The sequence below is a fragment of the Notolepis coatsorum genome (assembly GCF_963971535.1).
Source record: "Notolepis coatsorum genome assembly, chromosome: 14".
Classification (NCBI taxonomy): Eukaryota; Metazoa; Chordata; class Actinopteri; order Aulopiformes; family Paralepididae; genus Notolepis; species Notolepis coatsorum.
The window spans coordinates 47,749,425-47,776,390 of NC_140178.1; the positions used below are offsets into that span (position 1 = coordinate 47,749,425).

Here is a 26,966-nt window from a genome sequence, read left to right on the forward strand (position 1 = left end):
AACCAATGGGGTTTTTCTTCACGGTTGCAGATAAAGATTAGGCTACACTATTATAGTATATGACTCGTCATAAAAATTTAAATAAAACATTTATCATAAATGATGTAGCCTATATGCATCCGCTTGGCACTCTGCGCTCCATCAAGACGTCACCATCACTTTCGTACCAACCATGCCCTTATTGGATTATTTATGTTGACGAAACTGATGAGTTATATTGATTAACACATTGGGCGCCGGGCATTGTGCCCATCATTATACCCAGTCTGCCAGCACTGTAACCCTATGGAGATGTTTACCTTCTTTGCAGGGCTATAACTTTTTAAATATTATAGCTATATTGACATTACTATGGCCCATTCAACATCGATTACCTATTGTTCCGGATGTAGGAACGTTATATTTTTTCATTCATACATTGTTGTGTTAATACCTTTGAGAATATAAGTATGTTTTTAAGCTTTTCTGCTGTAATTCCAAAAACGCTAGTTATAGGCCCTGACCCATATGATAGATTATCGATTGGCGTTTCTTTCCTATACACGCTATATTAAAAAATTCAAATGTATATGATCGGTATACATTATGCTTCATCATGCGTGAAGGAAAGGGGGGGGGGGGGTCGTTTATAATTCCTTGATCGTCAGTAACTGCTTTATTTAGTATGGGTTGATATATTGACCAGACTGATTGCAAAGAAGGAAATGGACAATCGGGCTGAAAATAACATTAGTGTCCTCTTACTGTTCGCCGATGAGACTGGAGGAAAAAGATCCCAATTATTTGACGCCAATCTCCTGGATCCATTTCCGGTTTGTATGGCGCAATAAACGCCGAAATCATATCGATTATTGCGTTTCCAAATGCACTAGAGTGTTTGTCTGGATCCATGTAACAAGATATGACTGTCGGAGGGATTTCCTCGATGCACAGACCGCCACTTCCGGTTTGACGTGAGTAACTCGCCCGACCATCCACCAGGCGGAGGTATTGAGGCGTTGCAATCTCAGACAGGGTGCCGCTGCAGTCCGGAGGGAGGCTGGATGAATTATGAATGCCATGGCGAAAAAATGAAATATTGATCCCAAAAACGATTTACGCCGTTGTTGGCGTTCAACGCATTGCGGGCAATAACGACTTACGCCGTTTGGCGCACAACTTTAAAGGGGAACTATCTTATAAATGGCCTTTTTGAGTGTTTAGCATTGTTTCCTAGCTATGTGAACTTATATTAATATGATCTATGTCTCAAAATTCTCATATTGGCGCATTCTTCCAATTCTCCTCTCACAATATTCACCCTCACTGAACTGAGTCATCTGAAAATATGCCTATATGTGATGTCATATAGTCACTGCTGCATGTTAATGTTCAGGGGGGCCGGCACGGTGCCGTGGTTTAGGAGCCCAGGCTCAAAACAGCTCGAGATCTTGAGGTAGAAAAATGCTGTTTTTGAGGACTTGATTAGAAATACAAAACAATGAATAAAAAAAATATATATATATTACAGAGGTGTTCCATAGACTCACAGGAATTGTGTAAAAGTGCCCAAATAGTGAAAGAAATAGTAAAATAGTTCCCCTTTAAAGAAAGTTGATTTAATAAAAAGAAAAGACTAATTTAATCAGATTAATCACTTTATTCAAATTGAGGATTTAGTTTGAGGATATTTTATAAAAATAAAAAAAGAATTCAAATTGAATTTATTTTTAAATATATTTTTTTATAATTAAAAACTAAGGTTCGAACGTCCGTTCGAAAAACACTGACGAAGTTCGAAGCCCAAAAATAGTCTTTGGGGACAGCTCTATTACCTACTATGCTAATATGACGAACAATGTTACTGACCCTTAGCTGCCAGAGTTGTACCCTTTCTGCTGACCTGTTGTCAGATCTTGTAAGTCACTTTGAATAAAATAATAGTGTCAGCTAAATTACTAAATGTTTAATGGTTGAAATATGCCGTCATGGATATTTGTGGTAGTGAAAGGGTTAACCTTCTGTTAGGGCTGGGCGATATGGCAAAAAATCATATCGCGATAACTATATGATAATGTTATCATATTTCTCGATATCGATAATTATCGAAATTGTTATAAGTAAAAAAATATATATATATATATATTAGAGGTGGGCATAGATTCATTTTTTTTAATCTAGATTAATCTATCTGCAATCCTGGATTTAATCTAGATTAATCTAGATTAAAATGGCTAAAAAAAAACTGCCGAAGGCATTCAAAATATGTGTGTTCTACCCAAATAATGACCAGAAGTAAGTCCTTACTTTTTCTTTCCTCCTTATGTTTCTCAGGCCAGGTGGCCCATTACACCATGAGCCCATCTCCCGTTTCCAAAATGCATTACAGACTGTTTGAAAAGGCTGTTTTGCTATGATAATTGGTAATGAAATATCAAAATAATGTTCAATAAGATGTACTTGTGTTTAATAAGTTGTTTTATTCAGAAGTTAACACAAATACATAATATTACCAGTACAGTACAGTATCTAGCACACTCTCAGGAGCAAAACGGAAAGAATCATTTCAAACTTGAACTATGTGACATGGCTTGAATCAACTGCTCCAGTGGAGTTGCTCAGTGGCCAATGGTGTCAACTGTGGTTGTACTGGGCAGCTCCCAGGTGTGAATGGAAAAGAACATCTGTGCTCAGCGAACCTACCCTGGGTAAATAAAGGTAGAAAAAAAATGTAATTTTTTTTTTTTTTTTTTTTTTAAGATTAATGCGTTAATTATATTATCGCGCAATACTAGTATAGCGTTAACGCAGCACGTTAACGCTGTTAACGGCCCAGCTCTAATATATATATATATATATTTTTTTTTTATAAACAACGTATGTGTAACTGAGGGGTACAATTCCCTGACTGTATTGAATAAGTATGGTATCATTAAACCACTACTGAGTTATGTACATTACTACTGGCCATACAGTACACGGGTATATGAGATGAACACACCCACAATAACACAGCTTCACAAGAAATACTGTTTAGAAGAATATTTATTAGCAGCACGAAGATTATCTTACATTACTTATCAAGATTGAGAGTTGCGCTTGTAAGGCGAAGAATGTGCATGAATAGGTCAAGAGCGTAAGTCCATGAGCATATTACGCAGGAGATAATTAATACCACCTGTATCATCAGAATTATATATGGTACACTAGTAGATCAGCTGGAGATACTAAAGGGGTCCCTCCGGTTGTAAGCCAGCAGGGGAGAGGATTTGTCGGTAGCAGAAAGTCTGGGTCAACGAGGAATAAGGAGACTCCAGGTACAGGAGACAGTGCAATAATCCCTTGATCCGTAGACTAACAACAGCTATTATCCGGTATGCAGTGCCGCATGGAGGAAAGCTAGCCAGCCTCAGAGTACTAGAGGCGGGCTCGACGGTGCTCCTCACAGGGTAAATCCCACACAACAGTGGGTGTAGACGATTCTCCGCTCCAACAGCTACAGGACCAAAGCAAATATAATCCAGCCGAAAAGGGCTCTGTAGTCGTCGGGTAGGTTATCCAGTGTACATATCCACACGGTTCTCGTCTAGGGCTCCTCGGATGACGGCACCAGGTTAAGCCGCCCAGCCTGGATAAGCACACTAGCTCGGTACGATGAAACGTTGGTAATGCTGGTCACTGTAGAACGGTAGCCGCACGATACACTATACATAATAGACTATTACTTAATAATAGAATAGGTCGAACTCGACGATACAGCGTTAAACTCTGACACTTCAGCTATCAATTCGCACGCGGTCTCAAGGCTCTATTTCGGGGCAAAACAGGCCCACTTCACAGCACGTATTGGTTAACTAACTGCTGTATCCACCTGCGACGTATTTATACGTAAGGTGAACAATCTAGTACCAGCCTTATTTCTGTCTCGTATTCTTGCGCAGAACCGGGCATGTCCAGGCATGTCTCGGCGGTGACTTTGAACTAGACATTGGGGTGTATGGCCGTGGCGCCTAGGGGATCGCTGTCCAATAGGAGAACGAATATTATGGTCTGGCCTGTACTAGGTAAAGGGATATTCCGTGTATATGTACAAAGAATATACAAGGGATATCAGACGATATACAAATACTATACAATATATCTCAAGTAATAAATATATATATTCGGTTTAATCTGACCCTTTGTAACAGTATGTATGTTTATTTTGCAGCAATTCTTTGTCGTTGCCGCCATCTTTAGTGTTACATCCCCTCACACTCCAGTTCTCAGGCTGCAGCTGGTTTAAAAGCGAAAGTAAACCGGCTTCTCTGGTGGCTGTGGCTCCAGGGGAGTTGAACAGTTCTGGCTCTGCTAGTTTATTTTTGATCTTTTGGCGCTTTTTTGGTAGACAAACCACCGCACATGTGCACCGTGACTGGAGTCTAGCTCTGCTAGCACACATAGCCTACTGTGTACAGAAGGTTTCAAACTGTATTTTAAATTAGAAGGCAAACAAAATAAATTGACGAGAAAAATAAATCTCAATTTGGTCAGTATTGTCATTTGGACAAGCAAAGCCATTACTTTAAGTTGCAGGCAAGAAAGACAATTCTGTCCACTGTCTCTGGTTTTAAAACTGCCCTGTTGCAGGTCAAAAAAAAAATATATATATATATATATATATATATACCGTATATTATATATATATATATATATATATATATATATATATATATATATATATATATATATATAAAAAAATCGATTTTTTTTTTCAATATTCGATATAGATTATTAAAATATATCGCGATATTTATCGTTATCGTTATATCGCCCAGCCCTACCTTCTGTAGTGAAATGGTTAACCCTTTGTAGTGGTAGCATCGGGCAAAAATGGGGCCATTTACTTTTTTTTTATCCACTTTTTCTCCTATTTTTCTGTGATTTTCTCCCATCCCAATTTTAGTCGTGATGCCAATTCCCCCCTCCCCTTCCTGGTCGTTGCTCGCATGTGCCCCCCACTGGTCGGTCTAGGGAGCCCTGAAGTCTATCGGATGCTTCCTCCGAGACATAGGAGACAGCCAGCAGCATCTTTTCACCTGCCAGTGCGGACTCTCATTGGTGAGGTGTAACGTGTGGGAGGTCACACTACCCTCACCATCTCCCTCCCTCGCTGTGCAGGCGCCCTGACCGACCTGTAGGAGTAGCTGTTTACAACGACCAGATTACCACCCCACCGGCTTCCCTCCCGGCTCCCGCTGACTGCCAATTGAGCCAGTATGACGGCCGGCCAAGCCGGAGGCAACGCTGACAGCCGGATTCGATACCAGTGTCTCTTGCGTTGGTGACGAGCGCCTAGTCCGCTGCGAAAAATCACTGAGTGCTAATGAAATTTAATAGAGTAACAGAGGTTGGAAAACATAATGGTTCCATAGCCTGAAGTCTTACAGGTCCAAAATGTATAAAAATCCCATGGAAAATGAGTGTTTCACAAAGGTTTTTGTAATGTGTGTACTGGTAAAAATTCGCTGGCGGACCTCAGATGACATCACGTCATAAATCAATCTCTCCAGACTATTTATATTTTTTAAAGATATATTTTAGCATTTTTACAGCTTAATTTTTCATGGTCAGACATGACCGACAGAGGAGGAGAGGGTGAACAGGAGAAGAGGCGGGGAAGACATGCGACAAATTATCCACCGGGAGCGGGAGTCGAACCCGGGACGGCCGCGTAGGTGTCCAAAGCACTATTGTATGCGCCACGAGGGCGCCCCATCTCTCCAGACTATTAATATAATTAGAGTTTTTTTTTTTTTATGTATCCAAGAGTAAAGACCCTAACCATGTCACAACAGCAGTCATAGTGTATATTTTCAGCAATATGTTTGTTTACCAATAGCTTAAAGTGTTATTAGTGAGATTTTAGTTTATGGAATGTTTTCATAATTTTGCGAATATCCGCCATTTTGAATTAGTGGCGTGTCGCCGATTGTAGTCGTATGAGGAGAGGGCATCCAGAGCTCTCAATGAGTCTTGACATTTTGCAAAACTACCTTTCCCAGCCGATTCCAGCTTCCTGCAAGCAAATGACTTCTGTATGAATTTTTTTTATTTCTCTGGATTCTCTATCACAAAACTGAACGTTATTGGCATAGATTGGAGCGCAGTTAGTGTGTACCTTCTGTGAACATTTAGCAACAATCCCTGTTGCAATCCGATCCAAAAAGGCGGAGCCATATCCATTATAAGAATGGAACTGTACATACAGTACATTTCATTCACTGTTCTTCCTGCACGCCTGGAGATACTAAATCCAACTTGAACTCTGCCATTTGAAAGAGGAGATCCATAGATGTGCGAGTTGGCTATAATAAGGTCATTTATAGGCCTGGTATTCTATATTCTATAATATTTCAAATAGCATGTGTCCGGATGGCAGAATTAAGTACTGTATCTACAAAACATTCTGTTTAATCATCTTCCCTTTATTCATTTGCTTAGATTTTTTGTACATGTGATCTCAAGAAGGTGCTGAATGAGCTTTCACGTCTGGTCATTTTTAGCATGGTGTTATTCACTGTCAAAGATGCAAAGAAAAATCATAATTTATCATAGTTTTATCACAATTTACTCAAGCCTAGTAACAGACACAATATTTCTGACACTGGGAATACATTCCATGAGATCCATAGATGTCCCATGCAAATGGACCTTGTAGAAGGGGAGCAATCTTCCATTTACTTAGGTATGCATTTTAGGTGGATTTTCAGAAAATAGGGCTAGGGCTTAACAGGTTAACCCTTTGTAGTGTGGTAATGAAAGGGTTAACCTTCTGTAGTGTGGTAGTGAAAGGGTTTACCTTCTGTATTGTGGTAGTGAAAGCGTATTGTGTTATTGAAAGCGTTAATCCTTTGTAGTGAAAGGATTAACCTTCTGTAGTGTGGTAGTTAAAGGTTAACCTTCTGTAGTGTGTTAGTTAAAGGTTAACCTTCTGTAGTGTGGTAGTGAAAGGTTAACCTTCTGTAGTGTGGTAGTGGAAGGTTCTGTAGTATGGTGGTGAAAGGTTAACATTCTGTAGTGTGGTAGTGAAAGGCTTAATAATGGCCTCCTGAAAAACGGGTCTGACCACCTGTTTAAATCACTTCTAATGGATTTCAAACATAGTCGGAATGAAGTGCACACACACACACACTTTGATATTGTAGGTTTGATATAGATTAATACTGTTATCTAAATTGTCATAATGTGTCATTGAGAGGATCATCCTTATTAATCTATGATCCATCTATGATCCACTCAGCCTTACAATTAAGGCTGAGACCACTTATCGATTTATCGATAACTGTGTGAAATCGATAAGTGGCATCACCTTTTTTTTTTTTTTTTTTTTTTTTTGGAACAATGTTTTTTATTTTCCCATTTTTAACATAAAACTAGACACACAATACATTAACGAAATCCACAATAAATCACAGGACTATGACCGACATAATAATAACAATAATGACTGTCCAGTACTTAAATAAAAATAAATGTAGATTAAAAGATATACACATAATGAATACAATACAATACATATGCTCTTGCTTGCTCTTCACTCTTTCCTTCTCCTTCCCCCCCCCCCCTCTGTGTAAATATCTTTTTTATTAAAAAATGTATATAATATTTAATACTTTATATTATACTATACTAAAATACTAGGTCTTGTGGCATGTTTTAGTTAAAACATCCCCATTTCATGTAAATTCGGTTGAATTGCAACTCTGCACTGTGCATTCAATATGCAGTGCACTCCACATCCAGAGACCAGACTATAAAATGAGAAGGATCACTACTGTGGTTTTGAATGGGGAAATCTGTAACACTAAAGATGGTGGCAACGACAAAGAATTGCTGCAAAATAAGTGTTGTATAAATAATAAATAAAATAAAAGAATATATATATTTATCGATAATTTTGTCCCGATTTATCGATTCTTCCAAATGCCATATCGTCTCAGCCTTACTTACAATGGAATCAGAATCTACTGTTAAAGGTGACATGCATTATAAATGTCATTTTTCAGTCTCTAGCATTGTATTATAGTAATAGGAGTTAGTATCAATGTGTTTTTGTGTCTAAATACCATATTGGCGGATTGCTCTCATTCAGCTCAGACCATTTCCTGCTCGATTTAATTAGGTCGTTCTGATTTGAGGCACATGCTGACGTCAGTGGGTGCTGGGTAAGCGGACAGCCCACACAGCGATAGCAGAGCGAGTGAAAACCACTTCCTCAAACTGCGAGGCAGATAGTGAAACCCAACACCTCCCTGCACTCTGCGAGGGAGAGAGAGAGAGAGAGGGAGGGAGAGAGAGGAGAGAGCCTGCGTCTGCGTGTGCTTGTTTTTACACAGCGTTTCATTCTCAGTCCCGCTGAGTCCGGGGCTTTCTTTCTCTCCCTCTCTCTCGCTCTCTCTTTCTCTTTCCCTCTCCCCCCTCTCTCTCTCTATCCCACCCCCTCTCCCCCCTCTCCCCCTCTCTCTCTCTCTCACTCTCTGTCGCAGACTCTGGATGACTGCCACTGAAAGTGCTTATGGGCGGAGCCCAGCCAATATCAGGTTGAAATCTTGAGGCTGGAAAATGATGCGTTTGAGTACTCTATTAGAAATATAAAACAATGATTTATTTTTTTAATAAACCTTACAGATGTCTTCCATAGACTCACAGGAATTGTGTAAAGTTGCCCAAATAGTGCTAGGAATAGCAATGCAGGTCCCCTTTAAAGGTTCTTAGACGGTTGGAAGGAGCCCCTCTATGAACACTGCTTAGTGTGTTGGCTGGATGTTCGGCACCAAGTGAGTGGATGAATCTATGCATGATGATAACTGTATGTACACAGTGTAGCAGTTTGTGGCATCAGAATTCCACTAATTTAAGCCCTAGCCATATTTTCAGGAAATTTGCCTAAAAGTACATACCCAAGTAAATGGAAGATGGCCTCACTTCTACAAGGACCATTTGCATGTTCTTGCTATCTAGGGACATCTATGGACCTCGGGCAATGTATTCCCAGTGTTGGAAATATTGTGTCCATTACTATGCCTGAGTAAATTGTAATGAAGCAACGGAGAATATAATTTTTTGTATTTTACTGTGAATAACACCATTGACCAGACGTGAAACATTCAGCACCTTCTTGAGATCAAGTTTACTAAAAATCTAAGCAAGTGAATAAAGGGCAGATGATTTACAGTTTTTTTTGTAGATACAGTACTGAATCGTTCCAGCCGGACACATGCAATTTGAAATATGAATATAGAATATCGGGCCTATAAATGACCTTATTATGGCCAAGTCATACATCTATGGATTGGGCCAAATGTCCTCTTTCCAATGGCAGAGTTAAATCTGGATTTAGTACCACCAGGTGCCTGTTACAGGGCAGCAAAGACTGAATGAAATCTACTGTAAGTACAGTTACTTTTGTATAATGTCCATAGCTCTGCCATTTTTCACCAGATTTCGACATGGTTTTTTTCTAGACGTTCACAGAAGGGTAAAGAAACCATATACGTTGTATTTTATGGCAATAACGTTCAGGTTTGTTCGACCCGTGAGATATAATCACAAAAATAACATCAGCATTTTTTGCATAGAATATTTTAGCAGCTTTGACAGGCTGGTGTGAGCGACGTCCATCGAAAGCCCTGGGTCTCCTCTTTCTTGGGACTACAATGATTTCATGATGGCATCATTTCCTCGTGTCTAATTAATCCGGTTTCCAATGCAATGCGCAGAGAAATGTATAAACTCATATTTCGCTAATAACACTTAAATCATTGGTAAACAAACGTAGTGCTGAAAATATACACGTTGACTGCTGTTTTGACAGGGTTAGGCTGTTTACTATGGCTACATTTGAAAAAGAAACGCAACATTAATTAATATGGATTAATTGATCTATTTATGACGTGAAATGAATATATATGAATATATATATATATATATATATATATATATATATATATATATATATATATATATATATAAGATAGGGGTTAACAATTCAGGACCATTGGTACCGTCATGCAAAGACTACTGATGTTGCAAACAAATCTGTAGACTCCTGAGTGCCTATGCAGCACAGTTGTAATGTTTTCTACCTAGTACATTCAAGTCTAATAAATAGTTTATTTTGTGATTGATCTCTAATCATTTTTACAGTCTAGTGTTTAGCAGCCTGTCATTTTCTCTCTTCTTCTCTCCTCTCTTCTCCTCTTCTCTTCTCCTCTCCTCTCTTCTCTTCTTCTCCTCTTCTCTCTCCTCTCTTCTCTTCTCCTCCTCTCTCCTCTCTTCTCCTCTACCCCTCTCCTCTTCTCTCCTCCTCTCTCCTCTCCTCTCCTCTCTTCTCCTCCTCTCTTCTCCTCCTCTCCCCCTCCTCTCTTCTCTCCTCTCCTATCCTCTCTTCTCCTTCTCTCTTCTCTTCTCTCCTCTCTTCTCTTCTCCTCCTCTCCTCTCTCTCTCTTCTCTCCTCTCCTCTCCTCCTCTCTTCTCTCTCCTCTCCTCCTCTCTCCTCCAGCTGAACTATGCAGACATGCTGAAGCGTGTGGAGCCTCTGCGTAACGAGCTGCAGAAGCTGGAGGACGATGCCACAGACAACCAGTCGAAGGCAGAGGAGGTGGAGCAGATGATCCGAGACCTGGAGTCCAGCATCGGCCGCTACAAGGAGGAGTACGCCATCCTCATCTCGGAGGCCCAGGCCATCAAGGCTGACCTGGCTGCGGTGCAGGCCAAGGTAGCCATCTGTTGGCCACATCTAGCTGCTAGTCGACATCACCCGCTCTCTTACGGTCATCCATGTGACTTGGCTTCCAAATCCCCTTAAATGTTTATGAAATGGATCATAGCTGCAAGAAATATCCAAAGGTAATGACCATGTCATGCTAGCTCACTGGCAGAGGGGGTAGATTCTGTTACACATTTAAGCTGTTTTAAGCTAGTTTAAATTTGATGCCGTGGGCATTTTCAAAAGGGTCCCTTGACTTCTCACCTTAAGATATCTGAATGAAGATGGGTTTGTTCAACCGTAAAATATCCTTCCTCCAGTACATATTTTTGTTCATAACTCTTAACTCATTCAGAGCCACACCCATATGACCGAATTATGGCTTCTATGCCAGCACTTTACTCAATGGGAGGATGGGGATATTTGTGAACGCTTAAACTATATCTTAAATTATGGCTATGGGTCTAATACACCCGTCTCTTATCAATGACTTGCTTGCAGTCAACATGTATGAAACGGATTGTTTTTTCATCTGTACATTTCCGTTTTATACCGTTTTGAATACGAGTATAGTTTTGGAGATCTTTCTAGTAATTATAGAGAAATCCGCGATAATCGCCCTTTAGTGGAATACACAAAATACGTTGTCATTTTTCGGCTGATTTATAAATCGTTTTCAAATAAACGCTAGATTATCGAGAGTTTGTGTCCCTTATGCACGATACAAAAGCGGGCTGAAAAATCACTTATTCGTGACTTGCTCAGCGCTAATATCACAGACACACACACGCACACGCTCCGATGGCGGTGATAGGAACATCTGATTAACCCAAGATTCGTAACATAAATTCCTTACCTCACACCAGATGTTCTGCAAAAAGATTAATCCAATTCCTGATCGCCATTCCAAATATCGATCGCGTTTATTGATCCAACGTTATAGTCCAAAACACATAATCGACGCTGCTCTGAGTGTCCTCAGTCAATGCAATAGTATCCAGCTGCATGCCCGAGAAGCAAAACTCGGACCGGAGTTATTTTTTCGATGCACATTCCCAGCCAATCCAATCCAATGATGTGCAATACCATCCGAGAGACGATAGGCGGCGGTATTTGCCTTTTGCGAGCTCGGACCAATTCCCAAATGATAACAATTAAAACCCGACTATACTCGTGATTGGCACGGAACGGTTGGCTAGGTAACCCGACTATACTCGTGGTTGGCACGGAATGGGTTAATAACTAAGTTGATAACTAAGTTTGAAGGATCTTTGCTAAAGATTTATGTGAATATTGGCTGATATATCTATTGGAATAATTTTTTTCTCCCAAAGATCTGTATCTGACTCAAATATATCGGTCGGGCTCTAGAAATTGCCCACCAAAAACGTTCATGTGGACAAAAATCCCCTGGTAGAGGCTGAGCTAACACTGCTCTAATACGCATTCTCTCCACCTCTGGAACCCCCCCACACACACACACAGACCTTCAACGCCAGCCAGACTGCTGCTCTCTTGATACTTAGGTTGGTTGGTCCTCTTTATCTGACAGACGAAATAAGGATTGGTATTTGTTTATTTATAAAGCCCTACTTGGTAACGTGGCACCTCATCTCATCTATGCTGCTCTGGAACACTGGTCCACGCCGAACACGCTCCAGTGATTATCTAGTTCTTCAGGTTCCCTGATCTACAACTAATCTAGAACTAATCTTGGCAAGACTGCTTTTCTGTTTTTCAGTGCAGAGCAATCATGGAATCTATTACAACGTGACCTAGAACTAAGCACTCTTTCTTTTGGACGTTTTTAGATTTGTAATCAAGAACCGCCCACCATCATGTGGTTGTTTCTGCTAATTGTTCTTGCTTATGAACTGTATTATTAATAATTGTCTGACCTATGTATTTATGATTGATCTATTGTTTTAAATTGTTTGTGTCCCGTTACATGTTATGCTCTGTACACTCTGCACCATTGAGAATGAAGGGTCTCCCTCAATGACCCCCGAGTTTAAATAAAGTAAAAAAGAATCACATTCACTAATAATGATTAACTGTAAAAGATATATATATATATATATATCTATATATATATATATATAGTGGGCGGCCGGGTAGCGCAGCGGACTAAGCGTGTTTACCACCGCAGAGACAGTGGGATCGAATCCAGCTGCGGTACCTCCGGCTTGGTCGACCGTCCATACTGACACAATTGGCAGTGTCAGCGGGTGGGAAAAGCCGGTGGGGTGGGTCCTGGTCGTTGTAAACAGCAACTCCTACAGTTCGGTCGGGGCGCCTGCACAGCGAGGGAAGGATCTGGGGGAGGTAGTGTGACCCTTCCACACGTTACACTCCCCCAGTGAGAGTCCGCGCTGCCAGGTGAAAAGAAGCGGTGGGCTGGCTACACATGTGTCGGAGGGAGCATGTGATAGTCTCCGCCCTCCCAGACCGACGGTAGGGGGTAGAGTGCGCAACAACCAGGAAGGGAATTGGCATAACGACTAACATTGGGATGGGAGAAATGGAAAAAGGAGGGAGAAAAAAGATAATACAAAAAAAAAAGATATATAAACTTTCATCCCCTTCTCTCTTGTCCTAGGTGAACCGCAGCCATGCTCTGCTGAAGAGCCTGTCGGCTGAGGGGGAGCGCTGGGGGCAGACCAGCGAGACCTTCAAGAACCAGATGTCTACCATCGCCGGAGACTGTCTGCTGGCGGCAGCCTTCATCGCCTATGCCGGTTACTTTGACCAGCAGATGAGACAGAACCTGTTCACCACCTGGTCTCATCACCTACAACAGGCCAACATTCAGGTCCGTCATTATGTCGATAAGACTCTTCACAATCAGTCTTGTATTAGTTTAAACCTGATTAGTTGGTGCTGATATTAGATCAGTGTTCCATGTCATCGCATTGCATCCTTGCTGCGAAATCTCATAACTCAAAACTTGCACAAACAAAATGTACGTGTACTTTTGCAGAATCATAACCTACAGGTTCCCCTTTTAAAATGTGATGCTGGAGCTGGCATCTTACACACTTCTGCCTGAATTTCTCCCCCAGTTCCGAACGGATATTGCCAGGACCGAGTTCCTCTCCAACGCGGATGAGAGGCTGCGCTGGCAGGCCAACTGCCTCCCAGCTGACGACCTCTGTACTGAGAACGCCATCATGCTGAACAGATACAACAGGTCAGTATGGCTGCCATCTGATCATAAGGATACCCTTATAAATACACCTGCATATAACCTCTCTATATACCTGCATATAACACCTCTATATGTAAGGGATAATGTATAGTTACGAGGTCATTGTCGCAAAATAATTGACCGACACTGTTCTGGAACACCGAGGCGCACCCGAGGTGTTCTAAACACAGTGAAGGTAAATAATTTTTTGCGACAATGACCAAGTATAGCTATAAATTATCCCTCTTATTACAGGGCTAACTTACTAACAATATACGTAATTCATTTTACACCATCGACAAGACGAGATCAAATGCAGACGCGGTTGTTCTGTTGCTCCTCTGGCGTTGGAGGAAATATCACAATGGGCTTGATTACATCTGATGCAGTGTAGCTGTGCATATGGTAAAGCTGAGTCTATTTAGGTTTGAATCTCGCAGTGTCAACGTATACATTATCCCGCTTATTACAGGGCTAACTTACCAACAATATAATTCATTTTGCACCATCGACAAGACGAGATCAAATGCATGGTGTACTGTCGAGACCTGCCTCGGACAGGCGCTGCAGAGCCGTGCTCCGCAGGCTGTGCATGGTATAACACTGCGAGAGTCCGGCTGCAAGGCTATCTTTCCCCTAACGGCGGTCATTATTGCGCCTTGCCCATAGCAGCGGTGAATTATCGAGAAATAATTGACCGCTGCTAGGGGCAACGGATCGCTATTGACCAATCACAATCAAGCATTTTGGCGAATGTTAAAACGCCATGTAATAAACCTACTTATACACCTGCATATAACCTCACTATATACCTACTTATACACCTGCATATAACCCCTCTATATACCTACTTATACACCTGCATATAACCCTCTATATACCTACTTATACACCTGCATATAACACCTCTATATACCTACTGATACACCTGCATATAACCTCTATATACCTACTGATACACCTGCATATAACCCCTCTATATACCTACTGATACACCTGCATATAACCCCTCTATATGCCTGCATATAACCCCTCTATATACCTACTTATACACCTGCATATAACCTCTATATACCTACTTATACACCTGCATATAACCCTCTATATACCTACTTATACACCTGCATATAACCTCTATATACCTACTGATACACCTGCATATAACCCCTCTATATACCTACTGATACACCTGCATATAACCCCTCTATATGCCTGCATATAACCCCTCTATATACCTACTTATACACCTGCATATAACACCTCTATATACCTACTTATACACCGGCATATAACCTCTATATACCTGCATATAACACCTCTATATACCTACTTATACACCTGCATATAACACCTCTATACCTACTTATACACCTGCATATAACCTCTCTATATACCTGCATATAACACCTCTATATACCTATTTATACACCTGCATATAACCTCTATATACCTGCATATAACCCCTCTATATACATACTTATACACCTGCATATAACACCTCTATACCTAAGTTTTTTTTTTCCACTTTTTCTCCCATTTTTCTATTTTTCTCCCATCCCAATTTTCATATCATCCAATTTAACCCTCCCGCTGTCTTCGAACGTTGTTTCTTGCCTCCCACAAGCCGGCTGCAATGTGGACTAAGTCATACATAGCACGAGTCCCCTCCGATACTCGAGGTAACAGCCGTCGCATCTTTTCACCTGCGCGGCTCGATCTTTCAGCGTCGGGGGTCTGGGCTTTGGAGGGGCCCCGCCCCCGTCGCTTCTTGATTCTACTGCGCAGGCGCACCAACCGACCTGTAGGAGTCGCTATCCACAACTCCCGATCCCCACCCTTCAGTTTCCCTCCCCGTAATACGGCCAATGTGTATTACTGTGGACGACCAGCTAAACTGAAAGCAATGTGGAGAGCGGGGCTCGAACAGGAGGCATCCTGTTCGAGCCCAGTCTCCAGCATTCGTTGTGAGCGCCTTGCCCACTGCGCCACGTAGCCTCCCACACCTCTATACCTACTTATACACCTGCATATAACCTCTCTATATACCTGCATATAACACCTCTATATACCTACTTATACACCTGCATATAACCTCTATATACCTGCATATAACCCCTCTATATACCTACTTATACACCTGCATATAACCCCTCTATATACCTACTTATACACCTGCATATAACCTCTATATACCTGCATATAACCCCCCTATATACCTACTTATACACCTGCATATAACCCATAGCTGTGTATGATAGCATGTACAATAATGCTGTATATACCATATATATATATTCTCGCCACATATATCTTAGCCACACCGGTCTGTATTTACCTGCACAGTCCTTTTATATATCTATAGATATAGGTGGCTGGGTGGCGCAGCGGTCTAAGCGCTCGTCACCAACGCGTGAGACACCGGTATCGAATCCGGCTGTCAGCGTTGCCTCCGGCTTGGGCCGGCCATCATACTGACTCAATTGGCAGAGTCAACGGGAGGGAAGTCGATGGGTGGTAATCTGGTCATTGTAAACAGCGACTCCTACAGGTCGCTCAGGGCGCCTGCACAGCAAGGACAGGAGATGTCGAGGGTAGTGTGAGCCTCCCACACGTTACACCTTGCCAATGAGAGTCCGCGCTGGCAGGTGAAAAGAAGTGGCTGGCTGACTCCACATGTATCGGAGGGGACATGCGATAGATTCTTCAACCCTCCCTACGACCGACCAGTGGGGGGCATATGCGAGCAACGATCAAGACTGGAGGGGGGAATTGGCACGACTAAATTGGGATGGGAGAAAAACGGAAAAGGAACGTGAAAAAGTGGATAAAAAAACGTATCTGTAGATACTATATCTATATCTGTTCATATCCTGCTCTTAGTAGGTACGCTGCTGGCCATTATGACTACTACCATACTGTCTTTATACCTGTATCACTGTACATACTACAACTCGGTACATACATCTGATTAGCACTACACTCAGTAGTACTCATTTGTCACCCCTTATTGTATATTGCTGTTGCACTTTACTGTTACATTTGCACTCTGGTTGGATGCCAAACTTCTTTTTGTTGTACTTTAATCTAATCTAAAGTACCTGATGCAGAATATCCAAGAAAAATCTTCTTAACACTTTCAGTGCCAAAAACTCGTTATTGGGCGGCAACGGTTGAGTGCCAAAAAACTTAAAAAGTAGTTTTTGGATAGTTCATTTTTTTCGATATTTTTATTATTCATTATTCATCCAGGGACCTTGGTGTTACCATAGGGAATGAGTCTGAGATCGCCAAAGTGCAATACCGGCCGCATTCCGCTAGACAGCGGTATCGAGCACCCTTTGATACCTTATATCTTGGCCTGTTTGCTTTTAAATGTTTGAACGGCTTGTGAACGGATGAAGGCTGTGCAAACCTCACTGAATGTAGATGTTACTGCTGGGTTGTAAACAATGAGCATTTTTACCAGATCCACGACAGATTTCAGTTTTTGTATCTGGTACCTGAAACAGGTTAGCAGCTGGTCAGGGAAGCTGGCGGCGATGTCCCGACTATAGTGCTCTCCTGTGCTTGCAGTAGTGTGTTGGGGTGAATTGCCTCAAACATGTTCACAGTTGCATTTAACCTGTTCCACCCGACGGGACCGGAACCGGTCCCAAAACGGCATCTGGTCATAAATCAATATTTTTCAGAGTGTTGCATATTTTTTGCGATTTTATCAAACGTTTTCATGTATTAACATCACTAACATGTCACAAAAGCATGTAGAATGTATATTATCATCAATACGTTAGTTTAGCAATAGGTTAAAAGTGCCATTATATAGTTTTAACTTCTCGCTTTGCTGAAGTCTATAGACCACCGTAACACTTCCGGGATTCTGAAATCAGGGAGGAGATTGCGGGGGGTGCATATGAATGAATGTGGACGAGAGCCGTGATGGAAGTGGTTGCCGATACGGCTGTGGGGGTGCTAGAGACATGATCGAATAGACGTTTATGCGCCTCGCTCTCCTGAACACGGCGTGACCCATAACTAATCGATCAGAACTAAATCGGCAGAGAAAAAGCCCATTTTAAAGCACCTATTCCGCTTGGACATGCGCAGAGTGCCCATGGTGTCTGGACGACGCGAGATGACTCTCGAATGAATGTGGACTGTTCCATCAGAGGGGGGAGCTTCGATGGTCATGTAAGTGGCTACAGACCGCTGCACTTAAATATAAACATTAGTCTACCTGGAGACTCAATGAGGTAATTGAAGATGTCGCCATAAGACACGTCTGGCCATTTAGTGGGATCATTTTTTCATTATCCTGTTCGGCTGGCCACCGAAGCTCCCCCCTCTGATAGAACGGTCCACATTCATTCGAGCGTCATCTCGCGTCGTCCAGACTCCATGGGCACTCTGCGCATGTCCAAGCAGAATAGGTGCTTTAAAATGGGCTTTTTCTCTGCCGATTTAGTTCTGATCGATTAGTTATGGGTCACGCCGTGTTCAGGAGAGCGAGGCGCATAAACGTCTATTCGATCATGTCTCTAGCACCCCCACAGCCGTATCAGCAACCACTTCCATCACGGCTCTCGTCCACATCCATTCATTTGACCCCCCCGCAATCTCCTCCTTGATTTCAATGTAACGCGGAAGTGTAGTGGTCTATTGCAAGACGGCGACCATTTTGGAAATTGAATCATGGGAATTGTAGTTTTTTGCTGCCATTTTGTCGAGGGCATGCATAGCTGTGGATCAGCATTGGAATTATTCCGAACTACACTTCCTGGCAGTTTCTGTGGGGGTTCAAAGTTCAGCGTTCTGAATGAATTATTTCAATAACTGTTATTATTTGGGATAATAAGCCACAAAAGGTAACGTTTTTGACAAATATTGAAACGCAGTTAGTTTCTCCTCCCAATTGTTGGCATGTAGCAACAATTAGATCTGAAATTAGTTTCAAAATTGTTGCACTGTGGTGAAAATAAAAAGGTACAGTAAATTACAGTAGATATCATTATCTGTTCTTATGCACGCCTGGTGATACTAAATCCAAATTGAACTCGGGCATTTGAAAGATAATATATGTGTGTATGTATGTATGTATGTATGTATGTATGTATGTATATATAAAAATTTGCGAATTGGCTATAATAAGGAATCATATTCTATATTCTATAATAATATTTCAAATTGCATTGGTCCGGATAGGAGAATTCAGTACTGTATCTAAAGAACCTTCGGTTTAATCATCTTCCCTTTATTAATTTCCTTAGATTTCTTTTACACATGATCTCAAGAGGGTACTGCACGAGATCAGTGGCAGTTTAAGTTTGGTCATTATTATCATGGTGTTATTCACTGTCAAAGATGCAAAGAAAAATCATAATTCATATTCTCCTTTGTTTCATCACAATTTAAGCAAGCCTAGTAATATACACAATTTTTCTGACACTGTGAATACATTCCCTGAGGTCCATAGTTGTCCCTAGATACCAAGAATATGCAAATGGCCTTGTAGAAGTGGAGCAATATTCCATTTACCTAGGTATATATTTTAGGCGCAAATATTCCACGGGTGGAACAGGTTAACACTTTGAGTGCCACGCCGGGTTTTCCTTTTTACCCCCTTGATGCCACGGTCCACTTCAATGTTAACGTTAATATCGCCTAATCTATGTTTTAAATTATGGCTATGTGTCTAATCTGCCCGTCGCTTATCAAAGAATACTTTTCCAGTCAGTGCTGTCAAGGCAGATTGGTTTTTTATCGCTTCATTTCCGTTTCAGAGCAGTTTGAAAAGCACCCGTTTTGAGGTAAAAAACAGTTAATTCTAGACCATTCTGTGATAATCGTCTTTTACTGGAATATTCCAGAACGTTGATATTCGTCTGCCTATTTATGAATCGTTTTCAAATAAACGCTAGATGATCAATATTATACGTGCACGCAAGCACATTCGCGCCGCGCACGGATAATCGCTGTGTTCATTTCCTCTTGGACTTTTACAGTGAAACCGAAAGAGCCCATTTCACAAAACAGCCTATATCTTCATCAAAATTAGTCTGATTATCCTAACACTGATAACATAGATTCCTTACCTGACATCAGATGGTATCCAACTGGTATATTCCAATTCCTGATCACCATTCGAAAAAATCGATAAGTGTATGGATCCAACGTGATACAGTAGTACACATGATTCCGCGGGGCTGAGAGGCTCCAGAATGAACTGTGGTAACCCCGGCTGGATCAGTGGACTGGAAAATGTGGAGTACCGGATTTTTTTCCCCATCCATTCTCATTGAGTCCATTCCAAAATCCCTTATGTCATCTGGGAGACGATAGGGGGCGCTTTTTTCCACATATGATCGCCGGCGGCGCTCGGGTAGGCTCGCGTGATGCAATATGATTTCAGATCGCTACAAAAAGAAGAAAAAAAAGAAAAATACGAGAAATCTCGTGAGTGGCTTTCAACATAACTATCAGAAACCCGAGATATCTCGTGTGTGGCAGTGAAAGTGTTAAGCTGGTGAATCTTTGGGACAGTTGCTGGATGATTATATCGAGACATGCATTGAAAGTGTTCACCCGAAGTTGCTCTCTGTGTCAGTGAGGCGGCTGTCATCAGAAAGTTCATCAATGTGACGCTTAACTTTCCTGGCCCTGCGTTGTTTCCAACTGTGTTTGACTTCCCCATTTAGTAGCCAGGGCAAGAGTGGCAGACTTCGCCTCATCAAATTGTCCCCTATAGGCTACTCCACCAAAACACTGATGGTATTTTGCAGTAGAATAGATGCTTTGAGAATATCCACGTCTTTTGCTTGCAGTAACTGTGAAGCACAATTTATGCTTTCCAAAATCTTGGTCTACATGTTGACCAAAAATAGAAAGCGAAATTTGCTTATGGCATTATTGAGTGCACTTGCTGCATTGCACTCATCCTTTTTGTCATTGGTAAGGGATATTTTGACGAGGGCTTTTATAATGTCTCCATATCTGTGCCTTAACGCAACAAGCGCATCATGGCGAGATGACCAGCGAGTGGGACATAAGCGTTTTAATGTGATACTACACGAAGTAACAACAACCATATGATATCAACATTTACCACAAACTCACGTTTTCTTGTTGACGGTGTGTGTCCGTGATTGTACCTGTAAATCTGGCTCACCCCCACTAACGTTGTTGGCGGGCTGGGGCTCTTCAACAACTTCAGGTTCCTCCCGCAGGAGGAGAGTAGGGTGGAAAAAATATACATCTAGCTTGGACAATTTGTCTTTTCCTTGGTCCTTTTTATCTTTGCGTTTTGTGTCTCCACAACTGCTCCCGCTCATGCTTAGGCAGGGCTCTGTTGACAAGTGATTGATGATGACGTTCATTTACGTATGATGTTGATGGACGGCTGATGCTGATTTTACCCAAAATACATTTGAAGATGGAGACAATAGAAGGGATTCACTTGCAATTTTTCATGTTTTAATGTTAAATGTGAGTGAAAATAGCAGCACAAGTTCAACTCTATAGTCATATTATAGGCTACAATGCTTTATACCTAATATGACCACAAACGTCAGTGCACTGAGTGGCACGAGGCAGCAGGGCCCGCCTGCGAATATCTCGGGGGGGGCGGAGCCTGCTGCCTCAGCGACGGGCCCCCATTGGGTCCCGGGCCCGGGGAGCACCGCCCCTACAGCCCCGCCCCTGGTATAAAGTATTATGTTTGCAGTAAACATCCTCCCTGTCCCCTGCAGGTACCCCCTGATCATCGACCCGTCGGGCCAGGCCACGGAGTTCATTATGAACGAGTACAAGGACCGGAAGATCACCAGGACCAGCTTCCTGGACGACGCCTTCAGGAAGAACCTGGAGAGCGCCTTGCGTTTCGGAAACCCACTGCTGGTTCAGGTAAGAACCGCTGTGCCCTTGAGCCCCGACCACAGACTTCCTCACTGCCACGTAGGGCTGTGTAGTACGGTATCGATATTCAATATGTCCTCCTCCGTTAGGATGTGGAAAGCTACGACCCCATCCTCAACCCTGTGCTGAACAGAGAGGTGCGCAGGACCGGAGGACGTGTCCTCATCACCCTCGGAGACCAGGACATTGATCTGTCGCCTTCCTTCGTCATCTTCCTCTCCACGCGAGACCCAACGGTGAGATGCCTGTTGTCGTATACATATAGTTCAGCATAGACGAAAGGTTTAGAAGCAACGTTTTTTCTGTTTCTGTACTTGCATGTCATTTTAGCCACCTTGATTGTTAGTTTCATTATGCATTGTGTGTTGAGTACTGACTTTTAATCATTTTTGTTTTGCAATAAAAAAAAAATAAAAAAAAAAAAAGCAAAGTTTGATGCACTCGTTTCCCAGAGACAGATTATCCATCATGGATATCAACAAGTGTACAAAAATAATTATTCAAACGGTATTAAACGGGTATTGAAACGTCTTAAATTCATAATTCTAAATGTTTTGGGGGGTGCTTGTAATTTCCGCGTGATCATTTAAATTGTAGCGCAGCCACCACTTCAGTGTCGCTGTGTTTTTTCTTTTTTGCTAGTATGGTTGTGTCAATTTAGTGGTATTAAAAACTAAAAAGGTCTTGATCTCTAAACGGGCACCCATAAAAGTGGCAATTTTCTTTACTTGAACTTGAGGACTGCATACTTTTTTTGCAAAGCTTAGCTTTATACTTATAGCACGTGCATGAACCTGGTCTCTTTTGAAAGATAACATTCTGAAGTTACAAATGCAAAAAAGGAAAATCACTTAGTGCTAATGAAATAGAGTAACAGAGGTCTGAACTTGAGTTGAACTTGTGTACTCACATTTTTCTGTAGCGGTTGCAATATAAAGAAGAAAGTATAAGCTGGAAAACAGCGGTTCCATAGCGTGAAGTCTTATGTAGTACAGGTCCAAATTTTATCCTTTCAGAAATGGGTCTTTGAGAGACGTCCGAGTAAAACTGACGCCAAGAAAAAAAGCTTTCCAAAATCCATTTCATCATCCACCTCAAGTGCATTCTGAATTCACTTCCCATTTTCGCTCGTCAACTTTCACCTAGTTCCCTTATTCGCACCCCCCCCCACGTGGGGTATCGTTGGAAACCTACACTCGTTGGCTACAACGCTGATCAATAATTTTTGCCATCAGAGGATGATCGGCAGGTCGGTGGCATTTGAACAGCAACAAATGGATCTTTCGTATTCAGAAATCGAACTTACCGGTATATTATATGTTTGGCGAAAAATGCAGACACTCGCAAAGTGCCGTGACATTGTACCTTCCACGCATGGACGACAGTACCCCACCTGTTAAGTATTTAAAAGAACACGCCAACATTTAGGAAAATTAGCTTATAGTCTTCTCCAGAGAGAGAGAGACAAGAAGATGGATACCAGTTTTCTCAGTAGAAAGCTATCGGACTGCACGTTAGCCTAGCTTAGCACAATGAATGGAAGCGGACATGGCCGGTTAGCCTAGGCATTGTCCAACTAACACCTCTCCGCTTTCATTCATTGTGCTAAGCTAGGCTAACGTGCAGCCAGATAGCTTTCTACTGAACGCACAGAGAGGAAAGGAAACTGGTATCTATCTTCTTGTCTCTCTGGAGAAGACTTACTGTACTGTCTTCTCCAGAGAGACAAGAAGATAGATACCAGTTAATTTCCCCAAATGTTGGCGTGTTCCTTTTAAGTCTTAAATTGAACTTGTTGAAACCTGCAGATACCCTTGATTTTAAGTCTGACTTAAAAACAAAAAAGATTTGGCATTTCCATCATGAAAACATGTCTTTTGAAATGATGGTGTCTATGTGACTGACCTGTGGTCCACCGTGGCTCTTTGCCTGTGCAGGTTGAGTTCCCTCCAGACCTGTGTTCCCGCGTGACGTTCGTCAACTTCACGGTGACACGCAGCAGCCTGCAGAGCCAGTGTCTCAACGAGGTCCTCAAGGCCGAGAGGCCTGACGTGGACGAGAAGCGCTCGGACCTCCTCAAACTGCAGGGTGAGACTAACTGCTCTGCAAGAACAACACGCATCAACATGGGCTCATCTCAGAACTCTGAATCCAAAATCATCTGGAGTCTAGTATGTTGTGCTCTGTAGTTGGTTAATTGTTATGGCATTATTACTGGTATTAAACTTAAAAAAATAGCTGGTATAAGCTCAAAATGACAAATAGTCTTAAGTATGACCTCAGGCACAGTTGGTGATGGATTAACATGAGCAGCAGGGAACGGCTACAAGGATTATGGATACCATAACCTCCTCCTAGCTAATGATATTATAATTAGTCTAATGAAATGATAATTACTGTCTAATGATATGATACTTACAGTAATGATATGATAATTAGTCTAATGAAATTATAATTACAGTCTAATGAAATGATAATTGCAGTCTAATGAAATTATAATTAGTCTAATTATATGATAATTGCAGTCTAATGATATGATAATTACAGTCTAATGATTTAATTAGTCTAATGAAATGATAATTAGTCTAATGAAATGATAATTACAGTCTAATGAAATTCTCTTATCAGGCGAGTTCCAGCTTCGTCTGCGTCAGTTGGAGAAGTCCCTCCTGCAGGCACTCAACGAGGTCAAGGGTCGCATCCTCGACGACGACACCATCATCACCACGCTGGAGAACCTGAAGAAGGAAGCGGCCGAGGTGACCAGGAAGGTGGAGGAGACGGACATAGTCATGGCCGAGGTGGAGGCCGTGTCCCAGCAGTACCTCACCCTGTCCTCTGCCTGCAGCAGCATCTACTTTACCATGGAGGCCCTCAACCAGGTCTGCCCACCCCGTCATCACACTGAGCCTCCTTTACTGGGTAGTGTAGAGGTCTAAACACTCGTCTACCACCAGGCTGGGTAGTGTAGAGGTCAAAGCACTAGTCTACCACCAGGCTGGGTAGTGTAGAGGTCTAAACACTAGTCTACCACCAGGCTGGGTAGTGTAGAGGTCAAAGCACTAGTCTACCACCAGGCTGGGTAGTGTAGAGGTCTAAACACTAGTCTACCACCAGGCTGGGTAGTGTAGAGGTAAAAGCACTAGTCTACCACCAGGCTGGGTAGTGTAGAGGTCTAAACACTAGTCTACCACCAGGCTGGGTAGTGTAGAGGTCAAAGCACTAGTCTACCACCAGGCTGGGTAGTGTAGAGGTCAAAACACTCGTCTACCACCAGGCTGGGTAGTGTAGAGGTCTAAACACTAGTCTACCACCAGGCTGGGTAGCGTAGAGGCTCAGGCATTAAAGCGTTCCGTCTCCAGGCGGATTTCCGTCAATTTGATTGGGAGATCCGTCAATTCTATTCGCAGTCTGACGGAATTGGCTACCTGGTATAATATGATTTGTAGATGCATACAGATTGAAACAAAATTGAGCCAATCGGAGGCGCCAAATATCATGAAAAAGGGATTTTTTTTTCTACCGGGGCCACGCCAAGCAGTCATCGACTCGAGAGACAGGGCGCTGCTCGCTCCGCGGTTGCAGCTGGGGGCTATTGGGCGAGTGACATTTTTGCGAGGTCTGAGAGGTCTGTCCGCCACATGGCAGGGTAACAAAATAGTCATGTAAAATAATTAAAAACTGCAGTTGTTTTGGTTTTACGACAGTCGCATTTTTTGCAGCCTCGCGCGTCAACTCTGCTTGTTTACCGACGTCACAGCCACCACATGCTTAGTAGCTGCTTGCACTGTAACGCTGCTATACCGATTAGCTAACGTTAGCTTAATAGCGTCGGTTAAATGGAAGGAGTAAGCCGGCCACTAAAAAGAAAACCCACCGCGGTTTTCTCAGATGAAAAGGATGAGCGGCACCACCCAACAAAAGAAAGTTTTCGAGAGGAATGGAAGTTTGAAGATGGCAGTGTTTCAAGAGACTGGCTAGGCTACTGCTGGCTGTAGTGGTGAGTTAACTTGTTCCGTGTTCCGCAACTATGTCAAAAAGAAAAACAGAAACCACACGTTTGTCATTGTCGTGTTACTTCACAGTACAATACGTGAGTCCCCTGCTGTGGTTGTGAGTATACGTTTATTAGCTTAACTCCGTAGCAACATCACACAGGTGTATCTGTGTAGACGGTCTCCTCCCCACCGTATGTTCTCTCCCCACCATATGTATCTTTTTTCTACCACCCCCTCCTCATAATGTACAGTCTCCTATGTATAATCTCTGTCAGGATCTATGGGTAACATTACTGTATATTTGCATATCATATATGTCACAAATGTAACATTACTATATACCTGTAGTATGTCATGTATGTGACATGTATGACATGCACAACATACATGACATCATGACATTTATGACATAGGAACATACATGACTTACAGGTATATACCGGTAGTACTGTTACATTTGTCACATATACGATATGCAAATATACAGTACTGTTACCCAGAGATCCTAACAGTAAATATATACATATGATGAGGAGGAGAGTGTACATTAGGAGGGGGTGGGTGGGTGGTAAAAAATATATACAAACGGTGGGGAGGAGACTGTCCATTGTTGTTGTGGCATAATTGCGAAACGTGTTTAGTCCCTTGTTTGTATGATAACAAGCCGTTTAGTTCATGGTTCAAAGTAATGGGAAAAGGGTGCTAGCTCGCCATCAATCAGAAGCTAGCCACAAGACTTGCATTCACGCTCTCCAGCACACAGCCTCCCTGCCTGGCACAACAACCACAACAGTAGGGTCTATAGTCAGTCAGGACAGTAGGCTCTACAAGTAGGCTCCCTTAAAATGCTAACGCTATTTAAAAAAAAAATACAGTGGAGGTTAAAATAAGAATATGACTTGGCCTGAAAAAAAGTTCAGTCAGGAGAATTTTTTTGCTTTAATCCCTGCGTAGAGGTCTAAACACTCGTCTACCACCAGGCTGGGTAGTGTAGAGGTCTTAACACTCGCCTACCACTGCAGAGACTAGGTTCGAAAAGGCCTTTGCTTTTTGGACATGCTGCTTTTGTATATAAGAATTTGTTCTTAATTGCTTGCCTGGGTAAATAAAGGTTAAATAAGAAAGAAAAAAAACACGCCAGGTG

At 42.1% G+C, this 26,966-nt stretch overlaps 1 protein-coding gene across 1 annotated transcript in view; it reads left to right on the forward strand.

The window, feature by feature from the left end:
- LOC311239764 (cytoplasmic dynein 1 heavy chain 1-like) overlaps positions 1–26,966 on the forward strand; it is a 218,548-nt gene that overhangs the window by 150,153 nt on the left and 41,429 nt on the right. Inside the window, exons 54-60 of the mRNA XM_084328191.1 lie at positions 10,523–10,738; positions 13,329–13,541; positions 13,792–13,919; positions 21,659–21,812; positions 21,914–22,060; positions 23,762–23,912; positions 24,453–24,706. Of these exons, the coding sequence (XP_084184317.1) occupies positions 10,523–10,738; positions 13,329–13,541; positions 13,792–13,919; positions 21,659–21,812; positions 21,914–22,060; positions 23,762–23,912; positions 24,453–24,706 (1,263 nt within the window). The remainder of the gene's footprint in view (positions 1–10,522; positions 10,739–13,328; positions 13,542–13,791; positions 13,920–21,658; positions 21,813–21,913; positions 22,061–23,761; positions 23,913–24,452; positions 24,707–26,966) is intronic.